Consider the following 17,589-nt stretch of genomic DNA (forward strand, 5'->3'; position numbering starts at 1 on the left):
ATTTCACTCAGCATCAGTTCATGTAAGTCTCTCCAGGTCTTTCTGAAATCATCCTATATATAGTTTCTGGTTGTGTCTTGGGAGGTAGACCTCCCAAGTTTTTGTCTACAGCAATTTTAAACTGAATTTATCTCTTGCCAATGGGCTTTGTCAGCAATATACAGAAATGCCAATGATTTGTGTAGGTTTATATCCCGAAACTGCTAAAGCTGAGAATTGTTTCCAGGAGGTTTTGGGATGATTTTTAGGATTCTCTAAGTATTCTCTAAGTATCTGCTAAGAGTAATAATTTAATTTCATTGCCTATTCTAATTCCTTTAATTTTCTTATTGCTAAAGCCAACATTTCTAGTTCAATGTTAATGGTGATAATGGGCATCTTTGTTTCACCTCTGATCTTATTGGGAATGCATAAAGCTTCTTTCCATTACAAATAATGCTTGATGTGTGTTTTAGATATTTATTTTAAGGAAAGCTCACTTTTTCCCTATGCTCTTTAGTAGTTTTAATAGAAATTGGTGTTGCATTTTGTCAAAAGATTTTCTGCACCTATTGAGCTTATATGATTTGTTGGTTTTGTTACTGACATGGTAGATTATGATAATAGTTTTCATGGTATTGAATCAGTCCTGCATTCTTGGTATAAATCCTACTTGGTCATAGTGTTTTATTCTGATAAATTGCTATGATCTTTGCAAATATTTAAAATTTTTGCATCAGCCTTCCTGTACTTTCAAAGTTCCAGACATGAGTTTGGGACCAGGCAATATCATAGGAGATTTAGTCCTGGGTGGCACTTCAGTAGATAAATGCTGTTTCCAGATGATTAACTAGCTAGAAAGTTCTGTATGTTCTAGACTAAGTTGTTGGTTTATCCTGCTCAGAACCTGAATGTTGAATATAAGATCCTATTTGGATCAAAGTATCAATTATGTTTTTCCATCTATTGCACAATTCTTCTCATGATCTTTCCATGAGAGGTCTTTCTTCCATAGACTGGAAAAAAAAATATTTCTCTTTAGATTTCTCACTAGATTGCATATTTTCTACTCATTCAAGTTTGACCTGAAAATATTTTGAAAGCAATTGTAAAAAGGCCTAGACCATTTTGCTTCTTTCCACTCCATCTTGCTTGCCTGGTTCCCCTGGTACTAATGTGTTATGTCCCTTTCCTTACATAACTTTTCTTATGTCATTTATCTTATGGGGATTCTCCAGAATCTAGTCCAAAAAGTACTAATCATCTGTACAGTTCTAACTGTATAATGCAGTGAAAAATGAATATAACCTTATTGGGGAGAGAAAACAAATCTTGTCACTACCTTTTGATGTTATGCAATTATCCCTTTGAACTTAAGTGTCTCATTTAACTCCCCTTATACCTTCCCAGATTCTTCATCTTTTAAGGTAGAATTGAGATTCATAACCTTGACTTCCTACGGTATCCAAATCTGCCCTTATTGCCAAGGCACAATTTAATTCTTTCATGATGGTTAGCACAGAATGCCAAACTTGAAAATTATGTAGACTTATGACCAAATTCTCAGATACTTCTTTTTGTCAAGTCATTTGACCTCAGGTCCTCATCTTTGGAGTTTAACTACATGGCTTCCAAGGGATATTTTCACTCAACATTTATGAATATGATCCTTTTATATCTCTACTCATGTTTTGACTCACTGTTACCTGGTTGTTCTCTTTAAATTCACTATATCTGTTTTATACTCTTCCCCTTGGGCAGTACCCCTCTACTTCAGTCTTTACATTCCTATCACAGAAATGGAAAGAATTGTTAATCCTCTTATTCTTTTCTTTTGAATTCTCAGAAATCAATACCTGTGGCTCTCTGATACTGTCTCCTTCCTAATGAAAAGACATTCCTTTGAATTATATTACCACTTGTGATATTCATGATGAAATATTTTTCTTTGGAATAGTTACTTCCTACTTATTTTCTATATTTTTTACTCCTAAGGTTTTTAAATTGATTCAGTTTTCGGCTTTCCAAAGTTAAGTAATATTGCTTTTAATTTTTTTTATTAATGAAAATCAAGAAAGCAAAAATCTATGCCCCACACATATTCATGTTCTTTTCTAGCTCTATACACGTGAAAATAAGTATTTGATTCCTATAATCTTTATTGCTATACCAGAGAATTTGTTTTTCTGCTCTTTTGTCCATTGCATATTCAGTCCCTTGCTCCCTGAGATAAGTTGAAGGAACAAGTTGAATTCAATTAACATCTAGTTATTTACCTTGATGTTTAGTCTTAATCTTTTAAAAAATATTTAAAACTAAATATAAAATAAAAAATAAAATAGAAAAGGAAAATAAATTTTATTTAAAAAACAAACAAACAAAAAAATTATGTTCCCAACAGAATTTTAGGGGAGAATTCAAATATGTAATAAATTGTCATTTCAGTAAAGTATATAAAATAGAAGAGATTATATTCATGATTCTCCATCTTTGCTTCCTTTTGATATCTTCATTCTCTGCTATATATTTTTTACTTTATGCTTTTTCTCCCCTCTCATCTCCCCCACATCCCTCAAGGAAGTTTAAGCATAGATATATTTATATATCCCTATCCTCGTGTGTGCACATGCATGTATTCACACCAGTATCCATACATTATCTGTGTACATAAATACACATACCTACATGCATAATATATATATATATAATATATACAATAAACATATAATTATATATTATATTATATATTATTATATATTATATATATAATATTATTATATTATATAATTACATATGTAAAATGCACCTAAACAATATATGGTTAACACATAATATAGATTTCCCTCAATTGGATATTTATGTTTTGACTTTGAGATTATTTTTTTTAAATACTACTCTCTGATCCTTATTTTTGCATTTGTCTATTCCTGTCCTAACTCTTCTACTTTAATTCTGTTCCTTAACTTGCTTTGCTTAAACTTAAACTCCCCATGTATCCCTCCTTTTATCTTCTACCCTCACCCTTTCCTTCCCTCTTTAACTCAATTTTCATTAATCTACACATCATATCCCACTGTTAGTTTTAGCTTTCTAACCAATAGCTCATATAACCATATTAAGTTCCAAATGGATACAAGATCTAGATATAAAAGGCCACATTATAAAATGAGCTGCTATGTGGTAGAGTGAATGAACTGCCAGTCCTGGGATTCAGGAAGACATCTTGCTGTTTACCACAGATTCTTCATCTGTAAGCTGGGCTGGAAAAGGAAATGGCAAACTACTCCAGTGTTTCCAATAAATACCTAGTGGGGTCATAAAGAGTCAGACACAACTTAATATTATTTAAGAAATTAAAGAGAAGCAAAGAACATGGTATCTTTTGTATCTATAGAAAATAAAGTAATAAAGATGATGATACAAAATGGAAAGTTTTGATATAAAATTAGAAAAGTTTTGCACAAAAAAATCTAATGTAGTGTCAGTTGGGTGGCGTAGTAGATAAGAGTGCTGGGTCTGGAATCATGATGAATTGAGTTTAAATTCTACTTCAGACATCTACTAGCTGTATAATCTGGTTGATCTGGGTTTCTTCCGCTGAAAAAAGGGGTCAATAATAGCACCTCTCTTTTAGGAGGCTCAAGCATCTGCTTCCTAAAGTTATTGTGAGGATGAAATGAGATATTTTAAAAATACTTAGCACTGTGCCTAGTATGACATTTTAGCTATTATGATTAGCTTATAATTAGCAAGAATCAGAATAAATTGGTAACTGAGGGGGTAATCTTAGCAAGTTTTCTCTGTTTCAGTTCTCTTATCGGAAACATGTGAGAAAGTGATTCAAATTTAGAAGACTAAAAGCTATCCCTCAGTTGGCAAATGATCAATGGATGTAAACAGGAAGTTTTCAAAGGAAGAAATGAAACAAGAATAAAAAACAAAACAAAAAATACTCTTAACGTATCAGTAGAGAAATGGAAATCAAAGAAATTTTGAGATTTTACTTCACACTTATCAGTTCCTAAAAGATGACAAAAGAGGAAAATGATTTATAAAGAAGAGTGGCTGTGAGAGAAAATAGGACATTAGTGCATTGTTGGTGATGTCAATGGATCAGTCATTATGGAAGCAATTTGGAAGTTTAGCCCCAAATTTCCTAAGTGTATAAAATCTTTGACTTTCCAACTACTATGTTTATATCCTCAAAGAAATCAAGGAATGGAGAAAATGTATTTATAACAACTTTTTTTTTTTTGTGGTAGCCATAAATTAAACATAAAGGAAAATCTTGTTGTAAATAGATTATGGTATATGAATGTAATAGATTATTATTATACTATTTAAAAAAAAAACAAAATGGACAGCTAAAAAGGAAAGCTGGGAAGACTTCCATAAAGTCAACCAACTATATGTTATATTTAAAGTAGGTGCAAAATAACTTTTCATTTAGTTTTATTTCATCAATGCTTTAGGAAAAAGCAATTAAATGAGTCCTAGAAGAACAACTTACATAAACCCTGTACCCTAGAGTATATGTCATATGTCAGGGCATATAAATCAATGTGTAATCTAGCAGCTATTTATATTAGTATTAGAGAATAATTTATCTTTGGGGCTGTCACAATATTTTTTGAGCAATTTTCATCTTTCGGGAGTACCATAGCTATCCATAGCTATCCATTTTATTTATTCTGACATATTATAGAAATCACTAATGATTATGTAAAATATCAGAATATAATGTACTTTTACAAATTAAAGATCTTTAAAATACAAGTATTAAAAATGGCAAAATAGATTAGACATTATTTCATTGACCTCCAAATTGTCCATGTTTTCTCCTTACACTTTGAAAAGTTAAATGTTATGTATTATATATTAATATCCCTTGATCTTTACTGTCCTGGGTGATCTTTGTTTTTAGACTCAAATAATACATAGTTATATGGTATTGGATCTGAAATCAAAAGACCAAGATTTAAATCATAGTTTTACTAATACAGTACTAATTTACTAATACTAATTCAGTAAGGAACTTGCTGAAGGAAGTCACTTAAAAGTTGATGCCTTTGTTTCTTCATCTTCAAAATTAAAGATTTGTACTAAATGATCTCTAAACATTCTTCTAACTTTAAATTGTTTTTCTATGTTTTATATGAATAGTTTTCAAACACAAAAAGAAACCAGATTCCTGCTGTTCACATAATAACTTAGAAAATCCCCACATTAATGAACATTACATTGTACTTTTATTTTTGTTAAATATTTCCCAATTACATTTTAATATGGTTCTGGTCTGCAGGGAAGTTCAACAACTCTGTTTTACATAATTATCAACATATAGCCCAAAAGTTAAAATTGTGATTGACTTATTGAGTGATTATACTATCAGTTAATGATATTACAAATATTTTATAATTCTTTTAAATTAAATGCAAATGTTTGCTGATGCACTAATTATAGTTACCAACCACTTTTACTTGCCTTTCACTCAACTTTCTGACAGCTGATTTTGTTTTGGCTAGGAATACTGTGTGTGTTATGCTTCATGTGGCCCCTTTGCATCTGAGCAGAACTCCTGCCATGCTTCACTTTCCTCCAGACTATCTTTGTTTAGAACTCTATCCCTGCCACAATTTCCAGTTCTGGAACCATGAACAAATTAATTCTGCCAATGTGACTAGAAAGGGCATTTCAATCTACTCCTCATTGGATTGCATTCACTTCATTCCTGAGATGTGCCAAAACAAACTTTATCTTACAATTCACTATTCCTCTCTGCATATTGTCTTCCCCATTAGATTGTGGGTTCCTTGTAGGAAGAGAATTCTTGTATTTGTATTCCAAATACTTGTTACAGTATTTGTACATGTTTACATAACATAGAAAGTGCTTAATGCTTTTCTCATTCATTCATAATAATGACAATACCATCAATGTTCACTTTATGTCTTTAATCACATTGAAAAGATCTGATATGATTCTTTGATTAAAATGCATGTCAACCTTCATACAGGCTTCTTCCAAATGCATGAATGAATGCAAGAATTTTTTTCTTTAGTATCTTTTTGTTCTATTTCTTGAATGACTCCAACAAGGAGCTTGTCATCTTAACATGCAGAGCCTTACACAAATTGTCATTTCTAGTTGATACAAAGTGGTGAACCAAAATCTTCCTTGCAGCTACCCATTGATACTAGTTTTAGTCAACAGACCAAGACTATTCCTCCAAAATTATTATTTATCTATTTGAAGACAATTATATCTCACTTCAAATTCACAAAATACCTTCGTAAACAGAAAGACATTAATAATGACTTTTGAATTTTTGGTCCTTAAGCTTTTAAACAAGCATGATATTTTTCTTTAACCTTTCTTCATGGGGACTATTTTCAACCTTATTCATTTCTTTAGTCTTGCTTTGATGAGGTCCAAATGCTTAAAAAAAAAAAAAAAGTTTGGGTGGTATGGTGGACAGAAGAATGACCTGGGAGCTAGGATCTTGAGTTCCAGTCCTAATTTTGCTGCTGACTTGCTTAGGTAATCCACTTCTTATGGCATCTACATTTCATTCTGTACTTCATTCTATCTTGTATTATTACAGTTATTTGTGTGTATGTCTTTCCTCCCCTACCACTGTTAGACTTAATAAACTGTAGACATTAGTAAACATTAGTAAACTGTAAGGAACTAGGCATCACAGAAAATAGCTCTTGAATCAAGAACAGCTTAGTACAAACCAGAATTATGACCTTGCTTAACTTCTGCTTGAATCAATTTTGAATCAATTCATCTATAAAATGATTGTGGTGAGGATCAAATGAGATATTTGTAAAATTCTTAGCAGAGTGCCTAGAACATAGTATTTAATAAAAGCTTGCTTCCTTCCTTAAACTCTTCAAAGACCCTTCATATTCTCTAAGCATATGAGAATACAGTTAAAGGTGCTCAAGACTGATAGGTAAGTTAAGAAAGGGCTTTTATGCTTATTTGAAATCATGGGTGAAAAGAAATTATCTCTAAGTGGTAGAGAAAATTCATGTCATCTACCTGAGCCACAGTGGTACCAATTTTTAAAACATTAAGAATATTAATACACACAACTGAAAATAAAAATGCTGCCACAATACCAAGTATTCCTTGGACAAAAGAGCTGTGCCTGGTTTTTTATCCTTGGGAGAGGATCTCCAGGCTAGTTAGTACTTGTTTTGCTATTAACTTGTTAAAATGTCCTTTTGGAATTCATTTTGGGAGTTGCTCTATCTTTCTGGACCTTCCTATTCATCTATCTATATAAAAAAAGGAGAAGGTTGAATTGCCTGATCACTAAAAGGTTTTTCAATCTACAAAATGACATGAATTTAAGAAATGGTTTGGTGTAGAGCTTCAGTCCCTGGGGCCCAGTAAAGATTCTAAATGTTAGCCAGATGAAAATCTATATTCAGATTACCAAGAGCTTTAAAAACCAAAGGAGTTTATACTTTTTCCTAGAAAGGAGAAGCAATAATTGAAGAGTGTGATCTGTACTGAGATCAACTGAGCTGCTAACTGTATGGAAAAGGTTGAGAAAGTCCAATTAGGAATATAATCCAATCATTAGTAATACAGTTCAGTCAAAATATGCTTAAGGTTTGAACAATTAAGGTATATGAGTGGAACAAAAAGGGGAGATGAAAAATAGATTGTAGAAGTATATGGAATATAACTTAACAAGTGAGTGGATTTGTGGGGCAAAAAAAGCAAAAGCCCAGGATGACTAGCATGGTAGAGCAAAAATTGGATATAAAGACAAAATTTCCTGAAAGTACAGAATGAAATTTTGCAATGTATAAATTCGGTACAGAAATCATTACAATTAATTGAACTTACTATGTAAAATTCGAATGACATTAACTATGTCGTAGTTGAATAATTTCTGAGATTCGAAATTGTTGCATTTCACAGTATTTTTTTCTGATTTATATGGAAAGGGGAAATTACTTGTCACCATATCCGACCAGATATCTGTAAAGATTCCATCTTTTACTCGTTGTAATTTGTTCATCCGATTCCTGTGAAGTGAAGATAATACCTCCAGTTTCTCAGACTGAGGGAGACGTCTGAGTATGAAGGGAGAGACAGTGAGCTCTCCCATAATTGGCCAGGGGGAAGGGCCTTAGGCGGGGCCAGACAGGAGAAGACCAGTGGTTGCAACCCATCAGAAAATTGAAGCTACTCCAGGTCGATAATCTTCCAGCCTTTTTCTACCCAATCTGAGAGGACTCCAGTGCGGGACACCATACACTCCTCGAGGCACTGTGCAGTAGAGAGGGATTAAAACTGAGGAGCGGAGAACGCATTTCAGTGAGGCGCCTGCTACCTTTCACCCTAAACTGTTGGATTCTATGCAGAAGCTGCAAAAACTGCGGCTTCCCCGAATTTAGAGCTGCGAGGTCTCTTCTGCTCTTAATTCAGTGGGGGCCGGAAAAAAGGAACACCTAGCCGACCTTAAAAGGGCGGAGGCGTTTATTTTCTTTTAGTCCTCGGGGCTATCCTGCTGCAACCAGATTTGACTCGCACCGGGACTTCAATTACAAAACGAAGCTGGGAGAAAGGGACCAAGTCCTAGTTTAGATTCAGTGGCTTGAGTTCCGATGAGTTTAGCAACTGAGGAAGGGAGACCTCCTCAGAGAAGTCTAAAGATTTGTCCAGTCTCAATGCTAGGGTAGTGGATCAACCAATCGTGCCAGAACTATTGGCAAAAAGAGAAGCCGCCTGAGTTCTCTCCGCTGGAATCACATTAACAAAAAGACACCCCCATAACTACCTTCTCGTCCATCTCTTCCCCTCCACCCCCCATCTACAAACCTGGGAAAAACCTCCAGCCTCCTCCCCTTCTCAGAGGATGGAGGATCAGTGTAAAGAGTGACCAGCTTCCGCTCTTTTTAATCCTAGAAGACTGACCATCCCCTCGACTTGGCCAAAGTGAGCTTTTTCCCCCCCTCCCCTTCCTCTCGGACATCTCCACCCCTCACCCCCCTTCTCAATTCCCTCCTCCCTCTGGACGAGGGCGGAGGAGAGGAGGGGGTGTCCTGGTCGTCATGACAGAGCTGAAGGCAAAGGATCCACGGACTCCCCACGTGGCGGATGGTGCACCTTCCCCCTCCCAGGTTGAATCCCCCCTTTTGGGTCACCCAGATCCTGACCCTTTCCAATCCATCCAGAATTCGGAAACCCCTCCGGTGGTCACGGCGCTCCCCATATCCTTGGACGGATTGCTCTTCACCAGAAGCAGCGACGAAGAGGAGCCCCCGGACAGGAAGGAGGAAGGCGAACGGGTGCTGCCCGAGGTGGACTGTGCGTATCCCGTAGCAGCCGGATCAGGCGGGGGAGGCGGAGTAGTCAAAAGTAGCAGTGTCCGAGCCCCAGGTAAGGACAGCGGGCTGCTGGACAGTGTCCTGGACACGCTGCTGGCGTCCCCGGGGCCAGGACACGGTCACGCCAGCCCCCCCTCCTGCGTCGCCACCCCCTGGTGCCTCTTTGGCACCGAGCTCCCTGAAGACCCTGGGGCCGCCCCCTCATCCCAGGGGGCGCTGCCGCCGCTCATGAACCGGCTGCCGGGCAAGGAAGAAGAAGTCTCAGGTGCTGGAGCCGCGCACAGAGTCCCGCCGGGAGGGCCGCCCTCATCACGGCCGCCGCTGGCGGCCAGCCCCCAGTGGCCCGAGGCAGCCGCTAAGGCGCCGCCGTCGTCACGGGACGAGGATGGGCCCGAGAGTTCGGCTGGACACCTCCCCAAGGGCAGGTCCAGGGTCTTAGCCGGCGGCGGCAGCGTGGCGGCAGCGGCTGTGGCCACAACCCCGACCCTGCCGCCCACGGGAGACGTGTCGCCGGCGCCCAGGGACGAACTCCGCTTCTCCGCTTCCAGAGCCGGCCCCGCGGCTGAGCTGGAGCCTTCGACGGCCTCGGGGCGCTCCTCATTGGCCGCCTCGCTGATGGACTTCATCCACCTGCCCATCCTGCCGATCAACCCAGCCTTCCTGGCGGCCCGCACCCGGCACCTGCTGGAGGTGGAGGGCTTCGAGGGAGGCGCCGGAGCTTTCGCGCAGCCCCGGGACTCGCCTGCCTCCTCGTCCACCCCGGGAGCCGGGGGCGACTTTCCCGACTGCGCCTTCCAGCCGGACTCCGAGCCCAAGGAAGACGCATACCCGCTGTACGGAGACTTCCAGCCCCCAGCGCTGAAGATTAAGGAGGAGGAGGAAGGGGGAGACGGCGCAATCCGGTCCCCGCGCTCTTACCTGGTGCCTGGCCCCACCCCGGCCGCCGGCCCAGACTACGGGCTGGGATCCCAGCTGCCCCAACCGCAGCCGCCGCCGCCGCCCCAGCCGCGGGCACCCTCATCTAGACCGGGGGACTTGTTGGCAGCCCCTGCCAGTGCCTCTGCCAGCGTTTCCTCCTCATCCGCATCCTCATCCTCCTTATCCTCGTCTTCTTCTTCTTCGTCCTCCTCTTCCGCCGCCTCCACCTCGCACTCCACCCTCGAGTGCATCCTTTACAAAGCCGAGTCGGCGCAGCCTCAGCCCGGGCCTTTCGGGCCCCTACACTGCAAAGGGCCAAGTGGAGCCGGCTGCCTTCTGCCGCGGGACAGCCTGCCCTCCACCTCGACCTCGGCTGCCGCCGGCCCCGCCTCGGCCCTCTACCAGCCGCTCGGGCTGAACGGGCTCCCGCAGCTGGGCTACCAGGCAGCCGTTCTGAAGGAGGGCTTACCTCAGGTCTATCCCCCCTATCTGAACTATCTGAGGTAAGTGAGGCAGAGCAGAAGCGGATTGGGGGCGGCGGGTCTGCCTGCGGTAACATTCTGGAATTCGGGTGGAGGAGGGGGGGAGCAAAAGTGCTGAGTTCGGAGTGGTCGGGGCGGGGGTGGGGGTGGGGGAGGAGGAGGAGAACTGGTATGGAATCCAGCGATGCCACTTAGAACATTCTGAGAAAATAAGGGTCGCAACTTCGCGGCTTCCTCTTGACCCTATTACCAGGGAGAGTGTAGGAGCTGTCCTGGAGGTTGCTGGGCTTGGAGAAGGGAGAGAATAATAGATTGCTTTTTTCCCCCTCCTTCCCCCTTCCTATGCTCCCCACTTGGTGTTTAGAAGTTAGCCTCCGGGAAGGGATTCGAGGGTGGCTGGGGAACCCGAAAGGCCATGGTAAAACTTTGGAGCTCAGCTAGAACCTGCCAGCACCGCCCCTCAAAAATGCACCGCGTCACTCTCGTTGGGTCCTAAATGTAGGTGGCAGGGTGCCGAAGCGGCCACAGGGATTTGGGGGGAAGGAGCGAATTTTCGAGGATTGTGGTGGTTGTATTTGTTTTAAACTTGGGGATTTTCAGTTTCCTATTAGAATCGAGTTAAAGTGAAGAGCGGCACCGCAGAAACGAAAGCAGAAAAAAAATTTATGCTAAAGAAGCACTTAGTTTCCCTGCGGATCCTAAAAAATAAAATCACCTTTCCTGAAAATAAAACTTTGCATCAGGCATATATGTGTGGCAGTTAACTCCCTGCCGGACCTTAGAGTATTTAAACTTGTCAAATAAAACTACGAAGATTCCCAATTACATGACCCCTGAGAGTACTTATAAAAGTGATAGTTTTATGTACTTTATATCAGTTTGTTAGATAGATGCTAGTGTGCAAATACTAAAGTCTATTCGGCTTTTCCTTTGTGTTCTACAAGTAAATATCAAGTTATCTCAGGACTAAAGGAAAGAGCACATTTCAAAGAACTCTTTGGAGTTTTATAAAACTTTACAACGTTATTTAAAATTAAAAAAAAAAAACAGATTAGGATTTCAGTTGACAGCTTCTGACTTAAAAGTTTATTAGTAAAGAATTCATTTTTACCATTGACATTGCCTTTCCCACACATCATGTCTTCTTCACTCATCTGTTGGCCTACAGAGTGCTACTGATTGACTAAAAAAGTTTGTGAGTATGAAGAATGTTACAAATTAATAGTCTATTTATAAAGTTTATAAAGACAAGGGAATTTGAAACTGTTCATCAGTACATATTAAATTACATTTTGATTTGGAATCATTTGGACTTTTGTTCTATGTTTAAAAATTAACACTGAACTCAGAAGTTTAAAAAAGTTCACTGTTGAACATTGATAATATCATCATGCTTTTTATTTAATTCAAAGGCCAGATACAGAAGCCAGCCAGAGTCCTCAATATGGTTTTGAGTCATTACCTCAGAAGATTTGTTTAATCTGTGGTGATGAAGCTTCTGGTTGTCACTATGGAGTCCTTACCTGTGGAAGCTGTAAAGTCTTCTTTAAAAGGGCAATGGAAGGTAAGATTGTTTATATTTTGTTGTTATACTAATGGAAAGGAAACAATCTTCATTTCAGACTTCTTAAATATACTTGCCTCTAAGAAGATAAAATCTAGTTTAAAATATTTTGGGTATTTATTTTAGAAATTTGGTCTTTACCATTAAAAACAGAACCTAGTAAAAGTTTTATACCTTTCAGACCACTTGATACTTTAAATATTGAATAAGAAGCATTATTGTGCTGGTAGAATTTTTACTTATTAAAATTTGATTTCAGCATCCAAAGAAACATTTTTATTCAATTCATATTTTTCCTCTTAAGCACGTACATTAAATTTCTGATGAATAAAGAAAATGTTAATGAGCTGATGGGACTCTATGGCATGTAGTATTTTAAAATAAGTTAAAATATTAATTGCTAAGATGGATTTCATCAATTATTTTATGTTTTGCTTTTTCACTGCATTAATGTACTGTCCTTTTCTGTGAAATAAAGTCATCTTTGAACACCTTGAAAATTGTTTCTTTTTTTAATGCAGATATTATATAGAATACTTTGTTTTGATACTTTATGCATATTAACTTAAATTAAGATAAATTTGTATACCAAGTGAAGAGATAGTATTTATAGAGTTGTTTTTACGCAAATTACATGTGCTATTTATTTTGTAGTGGCGACTTTAAAAAAGAAACAACTTCAAGTTCATTGAACCAGTTACCATTTGGGAATGTATCATAGACTTTTAGAGAAAACATTTTAAGTTTACTTTACACTTATACTCTAGACAAACATATTTATATTTAAAAACAAGATATTTTTGCAGCTAACAGCATCCACAGCAATAAAACCTTTTTTATTTTTAATCTACTCATACACTATCTTGGAATCTCCACAAAGGAGTGGAATGACTAAGTTATATAGCTCAAGAGAATTATATTTTATCCCTGAGAGTTCTGACACATTTCTTTCTGATCTCAGCATTCTCCCCCTCCCCTCGCTTTTACTTGAAGGCAGGAATTTCAGGTTTAAGAGACTTCATAAAAAGAAGGGAAGTAAAATATGGCAATTTCTTGATGCTTTCAAATGGGTTTAAAACATATTCACAGAGAGATGTAGTGACTTTTAAAAATGCATTTAATCAAAAAATATGCTGTGGGTACCAAAAGAGAATTGAATATTTGAAATTGTGCAGAACTAAGATATTTATCAATATTCATGTAATATGTAAGTATTTTTAAGAAAATGGTTTAATTATATATCTCTAAGCCATGATCTATATCTGTAATTATAAGGAAGTACAAAGCCCTTCACCTATTATTATATGTTAATAATATTTATCAAAATTTAACAAAAGAAGTATTTGTATGAGAACCCATTAACTTATACTAATTTATCATTATTTCACAACTTTTAAAAATGTATTTATAGATTAGATTATATTGAGGGTTTAACACTATTTTCCTCAACTTTTATGCATAAAACTCTCAAATTCTTAAATATGTGGAGGTTTCCCCCTTTATAATATAATCATTAATGAAAAGGATGCTTTTTAAGTGAGAGTGTAAAGTATCATTTTTAATTATCACCTGTATATTTTCATTAACCTTCCCTTTCATTCCTATTTTCCTTGTTTTTCACTTCTTTTTCTATTATTTTTAACCTTCTTGTTCTATTATTTATACACCAATACTCTTACCTTTGCTCATTCCTTAACTGAGTCAGGTCACCCAAATGCTAGGTTATATTCCATTTTCTCTCTTCCTGTTTTTAGTATTCATATGTTGTTAAAGACAGTCATAAATTTCTCTTGACTAAATCCACAATAAATTAATACTACTAATCCACCTTTAGTCTTTCCACTATAAAATATTTTATATATAATGTCAAGTTAATCTTTCTATTACACATATTTGATCAAATGATTCCCGTTTGAAAATCTTCAATGGCTGCAATCAGTGCATCTCAAGGTCAGAGCTATACAACTGGAAGATCTTAGATCTGTAACAGAAAAATACCTTAGAGATTAAATATAATTCTATGATCCTATGAAAACAGCTATATATGAAATAATAATTATGTAGTACATAATTTCATTTTTAAAGGTAAAAATTAGTGTAGTGGAATGGTAGGAAAAAACTTCAAGTGGCAGTTGCCTCAAGAAATAGAATTTACATAGAAAAAATTGTAGAAGATAGCTTTTAAGGTTAGACATATCATGTTTAAAAAGTGATAGACTGAGCCAGATACGTTCAAGGGACTGTGAAGAAAGATTGCTTTGGCTCATGTTAGTGATGTATGCATAATAAAGACTAACCCATGAGTGAGTGGCCCTATGCATGCATAAAGGGTACCTGAGGTCAGTATGAAAAAAAGAAAGAAGCAAACTTTCCTAGATAGAAGAGAGCTAGGTGGGAAGAGACCAGAGGCTATTATAGAAGTCCAAGCAAAATGTGATGAGATCCTAAGATACAGTCAAAGTGGTGACATTGGAAGTGTAAAGATGATTCTGAGGTATAATCAGAAGAATATGGCCAAGGATATAAGAGATAAACAAGAGGGAAGTGTCAAGGATAATAGGGTTTGAACTTGGGTGACTTTTCTAGCATGATAGCTTAATGCCCAGAACACTACCTGGCCTATAACAGGTGCTTAAAATGCTTGTTGAATGGGTATATGCATTAATAAATGAATGGAAATTTGGTGGTACCATCAAACAAAGAAAGTAAATTGAGAAAAGAAATAAATTAGAGGGAGAGTTGATGAAATACATGTTGAATTTGAGATTACATTGAGATAGCCAGTTGTAATCATTGAACAGCAAAACTATAATTTAAGAGAAAGATAGGTACTGGATATAGAGATTTGGGAGTCATCTGCATGGAGATAATAATTAAACCCAGTAGAATCAGTCAGTCCATAAGCATTAAGGTAAAACTATATTCCAGACACTGCCAAACCTGGGGATACAAAGCAAAACAACAAAAAAAGTCATTGTACTCAATGGATTTATATTCTAATGGATGAGATGACCTGTGAAGATGCATATAAAATAGGTAGAAAATAAACTTAGTGGAATAAAAGTAGTAGCAGCTGGAGGGACCCAGAAAATATTTTCTTCAAGTTGTATTTCAGCTGACTCTTGAAGGCAGCTAGGAATAAGAAAAAGCATTGATGAAGTGGGCAGAAATGAAGGTCAATACCAAAGCAAAGGCAGTGGAGACCATGAAATGAGTTTTAAAGAAGGAATGAGAGAGCTCAGAATGGATAATTTCTGTTTTCTCATGAAAGATGTAAAATCATGATCTGAAAAGAGAGATATAATTTGGAGTTAAACTTTGATTCAATTCAATTTAAAATTCATTAAAGTTATGTTTTTGTGTAAGGCATTATGCAAGATACTGGGGGAATAAACAAAATATCGTTGATATTATCAGAATGTAGAAACAAGGAATATCCCTCATTGAGAGAGATTCAACTAGGCTATGATTTAGTAGAGAATTCCTAGGAAATTGCACATGAAATTTAGTGACTTGCCCATTTGACCCTCTAATTTCCTATCTTTAAGTTCAGCAATCTATCCTTTTATTCCATAAAGTCCTCTGTGGAGATACAAAGAAAAGAAATTCCTGTCTGAAGAGCTTATTTTCTTGGAGTTGTGGATGGGGAAAAAACGTAAATATATCAATAAAATAGGGTAATTTGAAGAGGATAAAAGCATTGACTGGAAGTATCAGGTAAGGCTTAAGGGAAAATATTAGTTGAGCTAGTGATAGGGAATTTTAAAAGTGTAAAAGGATTTCGATGCAACACAAAAATTTTAATGGCTTTGGGCCACGTGGTTTTGTAACTTCAACAATGTTCAATGACAAAGGAATAGGGACAAAAAGCTGAATATAAGAGATGGCATACATTGTTGAAGATTGGCAGAGCATAAAAAGGGAAGGACTTAAGAGAGAATTATGAAAGAATGAAATTAAAGATAGAGCAGGAGTTACAAACTAGAAAAACAGTAGAGAACTGAATTCACTTTTAGTAAAGACCAAAAATAAAATTAAGTGAATCAGAGAGAAAGGTAAGGACATTCTTTCTGAATAAATAGATTTCAGTTTCATGATTCAAGACTGACAAGAGGCAAATGAAGACTTGCAGTAAATAACTTCCGTATTATTTTTGTTCAATCATATTCAGTCATATTCTACACTACATGACCCCATTTTGGGGTTTTCTTAGTAAAGATACTGGAGTGATTTCCCATTTTTTTCTCTAGTTCATTTTATAGATGAGAAACAGAGGCAAATAGAATTAAGTGACTTGCTTAGGGTTTGAGTGTCTGAGGCTGGATTTGAAATCATGAAGTTGAGTCTTCTAACTAAAGGCCCTGAATACTAGCTATACAACTAGAACTGTCTAAAAGTAGAATCAACTTCCTTAGAAAATAATGGATTCCCCTTCATTGGATTCAAGGAAAGGTTGGATGATCACTTCTCATTTGTGTTGTTGAAGGAGTTCTTTAAGAGTTTGGATTAAAGTTAAAGGTGAGGATTAAGTTACTAAATAACCAGTGAAGTCACTTATAATTGAAATTCTGTAATTGTTCTGGTAGATGGAACAATGTTAGATTATTATAAGGATTAAGATTAAAGATCCACTTAGGTAGGTGGCTAAGAAAAACAGAAATAGAGCTCATAAGATTTTAGGTTATGAATTTCATATAGTCAATGATGCCCATCTTCATGTTGTTATGAATGAAAGTAGGAAAAAACAAAACAAAACAAAACAAACTGAACCATTTCCTGTGTAGATGTTGGGAAAGTGAACTAAAGTCAGTAGTTGATAACATACGGACACGGACAGGATTATATACTCAAATGGAATAAAATTCAAAGAAAATGTTCTTGATGAGCATGTGTGGTACAGGGAGAGTTTGGAAATATGAAAGAGCAAGAAATACCCCAGATCTTAATATTGGGCCATGTATATTTCAGGTAGCATGAGAGGAGTAGCTAGTATTTATTTGAAGATAAGCCAAGTGATACATAGTGATTAGATGAGAGTCAGATTTGAGTAAATATGAGAGGAGAGATTTGAGGAAGTATGAGAGAAAAGTAAGATAAAAAGTAATTTTGTTAAAAGTAGAAAAGTGGTTTCAGAGAGCAAACTGGATAAAAAGTATAGAGACTGATCAGCTAAGGAAAGGGGTGAAAGTAAAGGGAGAGATAGTAGGAGAATGGAGATTTGGTATAGGCAGATATCCATTATGGATCATGGGGTTTAGAAAAGCAAAAGATAGACATTTTTCTACATTAA

The 17,589-nt window shown here is 37.1% G+C and overlaps 1 protein-coding gene across 1 annotated transcript in view; it reads left to right on the forward strand.

Moving 5' to 3' along the window:
* Positions 1-7,921: 7,921 nt before the first annotated feature.
* PGR (progesterone receptor) overlaps positions 7,922-17,589 on the forward strand; it is a 91,938-nt gene continuing 82,270 nt past the window's right edge. Inside the window, exons 1-2 of the mRNA XM_074304442.1 lie at positions 7,922-10,756; positions 12,148-12,299. Coding sequence (XP_074160543.1) covers positions 9,060-10,756; positions 12,148-12,299 — 1,849 coding nt within the window. The 5' untranslated portion in view covers positions 7,922-9,059. The remainder of the gene's footprint in view (positions 10,757-12,147; positions 12,300-17,589) is intronic.

Source organism: Sminthopsis crassicaudata, chromosome 3, assembly GCF_048593235.1.
Source record: "Sminthopsis crassicaudata isolate SCR6 chromosome 3, ASM4859323v1, whole genome shotgun sequence".
NCBI classification, from domain to species: Eukaryota; Metazoa; Chordata; class Mammalia; order Dasyuromorphia; family Dasyuridae; genus Sminthopsis; species Sminthopsis crassicaudata.